This window comes from Panthera onca, chromosome D1 (assembly GCF_046562875.1).
Source record: "Panthera onca isolate mPanOnc1 chromosome D1, mPanOnc1 haplotype 2, whole genome shotgun sequence".
NCBI classification, from domain to species: Eukaryota; Metazoa; Chordata; class Mammalia; order Carnivora; family Felidae; genus Panthera; species Panthera onca.
Genome location: NC_138348.1, coordinates 99574399 through 99580716, shown reverse-complemented (window position 1 = coordinate 99580716; position 6318 = coordinate 99574399). Strand labels below are relative to the sequence as shown.

At 56.4% G+C, this 6318-nt stretch overlaps 1 protein-coding gene across 2 annotated transcripts in view; it reads right to left on the bottom strand.

Annotated features, from left to right (window-relative positions):
* Window positions 1-501: 501 nt before the first annotated feature.
* TMPRSS13 (transmembrane serine protease 13) overlaps window positions 502-6318 on the bottom strand; it is a 29653-nt gene continuing 23836 nt past the window's right edge. For both annotated transcript variants that reach the window (XM_060604853.3, XM_060604851.3), the window contains 4 exons: window positions 5710-5808; window positions 3597-3739; window positions 3302-3454; window positions 502-2615 (listed from right to left, as the gene is read on the bottom strand). In XM_060604853.3, the coding sequence (XP_060460836.3) occupies window positions 2589-2615; window positions 3302-3454; window positions 3597-3739; window positions 5710-5808 (422 nt within the window). In that variant the 3' untranslated portion in view covers window positions 502-2588. The remainder of the gene's footprint in view (window positions 2616-3301; window positions 3455-3596; window positions 3740-5709; window positions 5809-6318) is intronic.

The window sequence follows — 6318 nt, the reverse complement described above, 5'->3', positions numbered from 1 at the left end:
GAGGTAGAAAGAATCTGAGCCCCTGAAAAGTAATGCAGGAGGAAGCCACCCACTGATCAGACACCCTCCCTGGAAGTTTAGATCGATGAGAAATAACCTTTGGGTTAAGCCACTGAGGTTGTGGGGAGCCATGGGATCTACGGGGGTAGCTGCGTTACCCCCACTGCTGGCACACTAAGCCTGGTGGCTGCCCCTCCCCCACGCCTTTTTGTCGGATGGAGCGAGAAAAAAATGGAAGGAAGGACTTCCCCTCACGTTGGTATGAGAGAGTAAAGAAGACACATCTGGGGCACCTGGGTGGCTCAGTCGGTGAAGCGTCTAACTCTTGATTTCAGTTCAGATCATGTGGGATCAAGCCCCACGTCGGGCTCTGCATTGACAGCGTGGAGCCTACTTGGGATTCTCTCTCCCTCCCTCCCTTCCCTCCCTTCCCTCTCTCCCTCTCTCTCTCTCTCTCTGCCACTCACCCACTCAGCTACTGGCCACTCATCAGCAGGACCACAATGACGGAGGTCAGTATATCAGATGCAGGAAAAGTAGGTGCACAGCTAGGAGGGATAGATCTTCCAGAAGCCAGTGGGACCAGCTATCTGAGTGTCTTGGAAATAGTGGAGTAGGCTTTGGGGCTTTCTGGTAAACATGCCTCTTGCTGGGCTGACAAAGGCAGAGGCAGAGGAAGAGGAAGAAGGGAAAAAGGAAAAAGGACAAGCACTGGATCGTCCTTCATCCACCCCATCTGCTTTTTTGTGAAGGTTTACCTACTTTTTAAGATTCATTTCAAACCTCACCTCCTCCGCGAAGCCCTCCCTGACCTCTCTAGGTGCAACTGGGAGCTTCCAAGCATGGCGTCCACACTCATCCACCTTCCACCGGGTCACAACCAAGAGTTCCTGAGGACACTGTCATCATCTTTGTACTCCGGGGGCCTGGCGTGGGTACCCAGGACAGAGGAGGTGCTGATATGGTGGGGAGGTGGCCGGCTGGCTAAATATATATGCAGAATCCACAGCAGAGGAACCCAAACTAAGAACTCAAACTGAGGCTGTCTGGGCACTGGTTGGGGAATCTCAATTTTCTACGTAGGGGATCCCTAGAACATCCAATAAGACATTTTTCGGGTCACACAACTTTTATTGCTGAAAACTATTGCTGGGGATGCCGTGGACATGAACGTTGCCCTCCCGGACCCCCGGCCTCGATAGCATGCAACCAGCCCCCTCGGGCTCTGCCCAGCCTTGCTCTTCCTGGGCATTCTAGCCCCCGGGGCAGCCACCTGCCTGAGCTGGGCTGGGCTGCCCTGCTTGGACCCTGCCTCTGGGAGTCCTAGTATCACCAGGCGAGACCCAGGAAAGCGAGGAGAACTGGACGGGCCAGGAAAGGCTGAGGGAGGCCCAGACCTCGAGCTGACACGGAGGCCAGGCACACTGACAACTTACAGGAGCACAGCAACTCAGATCCTTCACGACGGCTATCTGGAGGGCCTGGGGACAGTGTCCACCCTCTCTCGACGGCGGCGTTCGTGTCCGTGCTGTTTCTGAAGCAGCTGAGAAACTGAAAGGCGGAGGGGCTGAGAGAAACTGGCAGGTCCGGGACAGCGCTGGGTATGAGGGGTATCTGTCCACCTGGACTGTCCCCGGGCTCCGATGCCCACGGAGAAGCAGCAGCAGCCATTTCTTCACGCCCTGGGTGTAGCCCTTGGACGCAGCGACAGTCGTGGCTCTCTGTGATGACCTGCCCGCCAGCCCACGCGAGCACGCAGTTCCCTAAGCGCGCCGAAGGGGCTCCTTCCTCGGGTCCCTGGATGTCAGGAACACTCAGCAGGACTCTGGAATGGTACAGCCCCCAAGAGTCTCTTGGAGTGTTTGGGGTGATGGATGTTAGCTCTTCAGGCTCCTGGAAGTTTTGGAGAATCTTTAAAAATACATCTACTTCCATTTCTTGAATATAAAAATACAATAAAAATCTGCCCCAGTAGCCTGTGACCACACAAGGCCAGCTGTCAGCCTGGGCAGCCACCGCTCAGTCAGCCCTCCACATCCAGGGCACCCGCAGGAGGCCTGAGAAAGGGCAGGATGCTTGTAATGCCGAGGGGGGGCACCTTCCCGCAGGGGACGGCCCCGGTACTCCGACGACACCCGCAATCCATCCCAGGATGGCAGCGATGCTGGTGGCTTCTCAGTCTGGACTAGTCTCTGAGCCAGGGTCCGAGGAGCAGGAATTTCTGATGTGATCTTCTAGGCCCTTCCTCTGGGCGCTGTCTGGGCTCAACCTCCTCCATCCGTGACGGACGCCCTTACAGGAAGGTCCACAGCGCCCAAACTGTTATCTCCAGGTGCTTTCCAGCCTGGGGTTTGGAAAGGGCTGACAGCTCTCCTGGTTTCTGGAAAACCTTGGGAGAGCAACTACACACACACACACACACACACACACACACACACACGTGCACATTCACAGAGGCAGTAGACAGCGGAGGTGGGAGTGACGCAGGTGCCTCGGAACCTTTGGCCCAGATGACACTGCAAATGGCCCAGTCACTTTGGCCAGAGTCTTTACGCAGCCAGGGCTGTGAGGTGGGACAGGACAGCTGCTTAGGATTTCCGGAAGCGCACCTCACTCTGAGGAAGAGAACAAGGGAGAACAGGGTGAGGGTGGGCCAGGAATACAGAGGCCGAAGGTAGGGGTCCAGAGCCTAAAATCCAGTCCAGCTGTCACGGGCACTGTTCCTCGGAGACAAGCAGCAACGAGGAACCATGGAAGCAGAGAGACCGACCGGACTGGATTTCCAGAGCGGCCACCCAAGCTCTCTGTTCTGCCCTCGCTCTGGCAGAGGAAGGAGAGGGGAGCACGGAGCTCCTGCTTTACAGCCAAGACAGGAGGCTCAGGGAAGGTAGGGGCTGAGCGGGGGCAGCAGAGGAGGAGGTAAATCTCCCTCCTCCCCCATCTCCATGAGACTAACCTCCTGCCAAGGAGGGAGGCCGCCTGAACACACCCCTCCAACTGGCTGTGTGAACTCACACCCTGGCCATTCCGGGGAGAGGACGGTGCTCCCGGGGCCGGCACCCAGCCTGGGCCCACCCCTTTTCAACCCCTCAGAGGAAAGAATCTGAGGGACAGAAACACGGGCAGCTGGGGTCGGCCTACCATTCGACTGCTGTCCCGTCCCAGTCTTCTGAACACCCCAAGCACAAGGGGGTGAGGGGAACTCTGCCGAGCCCCTGGGGAAAGCCCGGGCCCTCTTGCAGGCACCCCACCTTTGGGAGCTCCCAGCCTGCCCCGCGCAGCGCCCCCTGTAGGCTCTCACCTCCATCTTGCTGTAGATCCAGGGGAGGACTTCTGTCACTTTGGTATACACACCGGGCTTGTTCCTCTGGCCACAGCCTGTGCCCCAGCTAGTGACTCCTGCCAGGTACCAACGACTGTTCTGCTCACAGACCAGGGGCCCCCCGCTGTCTCCCTACAGGGGGTGGGGGGGGGGGCGGGCAGGAGGGAGCATACATTATCAGCAGGGGAGGGGAGGCGGTCCTTGGGCAAGCGACAGTGGGCACCAGATTCTCACTCCAAACCCAACACCGCAGCCTTCTCCCAGGCAGCCTCACCTGGCAGGAGTCTCTGCCTCCCCGAAGGTCCCCAGCACACATCATCCTTGGGGTAAGGTAACTGTCATAGACCAAGAAGTCATTGCATTTCTTAAAGTCAATGAGGTTAACCTGCACCTCCCGGAGGAAGGGGGATGTCTTCTCTTCAGTGAAGTAGAGTGGAGGAAAGAGAAGATGGGAAGGAGTGAGACTTCCGGCAGCTTCCCGGCCTTCTAGCCGCTCACCCCCCGACCCAGACTCCCAGCTTCCTGGAAGCGGAGGGCACCATTCCCACGGCTGGCCCCCCAGCACGTACGGACGCACACACACTCCCACACACGTAACAGAGACATACACGTACGTACACGTTCAAACTCACAGCCCACGAGGCTGCCTGCACGCTACACAGCGCCTTTCTGTACTCAAAGCACCATCAGATCCACCATTTCATTTGGTTTTCAGGAACTAGGTGCCCGGAAGAGGCGCAATGAATCCGTTTACAGTTGGAGAAACTCGTGGCCGAAGTTGCGACGTGCCCACGGTCACACGGCTGGTCAGTTCCGGGGCCGAGATCAGGACCGGGCTGCTCCCGGGCCGGTCACCGCTCCATCACACTGAGCAAGGGACCAGCGGCCCTGCCCCCGGCAGCTAGCCAGTCTAACAGGGAGGCCAGCCAGGCACCCTCGGGCCAAACGTAACCGATCTTTCAGAGCCGACATCGGACGAGGCCACTCCGTCCGTGATGGCGGGGAAGCCACCTTACTCTTGTTTGAGCATAAACGAAACTAAGGGAGGTTACTGCGCAAACCACCAAAATACCAAATATCCCCTCTCCCAGCCAGTAGGAGTGGCTACCGCTTATTCACCCATCAGAGCTTTCGACTCAGTTTATTCTTAACTCCTAGAGGACACTATTAAGATACCCAATCGTGGAATTACTCCTGCTTCCTGAAAGCATCCAGTCTGGACAAATGCTCCGCTTCTCTGAACCTGCATCCCCAAACCACCCAGGTCCTATGATAAGTCCTGTCTAGCACTCTGTTAGTAAGACTTTCACGGTTCTCCATGGTACATGTCCGCCCTCAGTGCAATAAGCAAGGAACCCAAGGTGTTCACAACTACAGAGGGTTTCCCGGTGGGCTTGGCTGGAGGGCACTGTCACACCAACCGCTTTGACATATACTTGGGGATATACACCCCCACCTTGGGTTGGTTTACAGGCTTTTACTTTGGAACGCTCTGCGCAAAGCTGTTTAGGGGGACGCAGGCACCTGGTGTGGTCTGCAGCAATGGAAGGATCTGAGCCACGAAGCCTACGTGGTCTGAACACAGGCTGCACAGTGTTGTCAGTCCTGGAAATAGTCTGTCTTTTCTCGTAAGGTATGTGAACGAAGCGCTGGCGCCTCCTCACCGGGAGGTGGCACCTAAGAGTTCGGAGGAAATAAATGTCCAGGCCCTTATGTACGGACCTGTGTATAAACACGCCTTGTGTCTACGTACAGGATAGCTTTCTGAACTTCCGTAGCTGTATGCAAAAGTAGCTGAGATTCGTTAAGCCTGTGTCAACAGCTGGGATTTTTTTCACTCGTACATTTGGGACTTCTCCTTTTGGTTGACTAACGCTGCCCGTGCCAAGACGACCTTTTTCTCTTTTTTTTTCACTTTTAAAAAGAAATTCAGAATCATTTCAGTTGAATGGGGGCTTTTTCCATGGAAGAGTTCATCCAATGGATACAAAAGTAACAACTGAGGGGCCGCGAGCAAGCCGCGCGGTGTGAGGCAGGAGAACCGTGTTCTAGCCTCCGTTCTGTCTGTTGGAAACTACCGGGGTGACCGTGGGCAAGTGACTTAGCCCCGGAGGTCTTCGGTTTCCTCATTTGTAAGATGGGGAGATTGGGTCGAGGGTGGACTTCGCGAGATTAAAAGTTTCTGTTATGGGCTACCAGAGAGTCTGCCTTGTGTGGGAGTGAGGTGAACACGCAGACATCCACACCCAGGCCCATGAATCCATAATGCCCAAACCCTCATCTAGATAGGCCCTCCTCTATATACCCCAACACATCACCTCCACTCACTCCATACAGATGCACACACACACACACACACACACACCCCAGCATCTCTGTCCCCTCACCATCTGTCTCCTTGGTCTTGCCAAAGCCTGTGATCCAGCAGGTCTCATTGAGGCTGAAGGTCTGTCCATGCATAGGGAGGCAGGCAGGGTGGACATGAGCTGCAAGGAGACCTCGAGACATCAGTGCGGGGACAAGGCCGGAGATTTTGGTTGGGATGGCAGCTCCAAGGGACGGGAGTCCCAGTGTCCTAGGACCCTCCTCCTTGCCCCCAGACTGGTTCTGAATCTTCTGGGCCCTTGAACTGACCAGGCAAGAAACTCGGTCCCTTCATCTTGACCCTCCAGCCTTCAGGGTACTCCCAGAGTCCCTCAAGCATTCTGATTTCAGTGGGTGCCCTGTGGACAGAAGCATAGGCCTTGGAAGCTCCCCTGTGCCAAGCCGATCCTGGGTGGCCACACATCTCTCCCTTCTTAGAGCGGCTTTCCTGGCTGAGCCTCCTCCGTGCCCGTCCATCAGAGCAAAAAGCAGCCACAGGCTAAGTTGCAGGCATTCTCCCCATGGCATCTCAGTGATGTGTCCAGCCTGGTCTGGGGAGAGCACCCACTGGGTGGTCAGGGCCTGAGGCACTCCCTCCAGGTCAGACAACCTCTCCAGGCGGGAAGAGCACA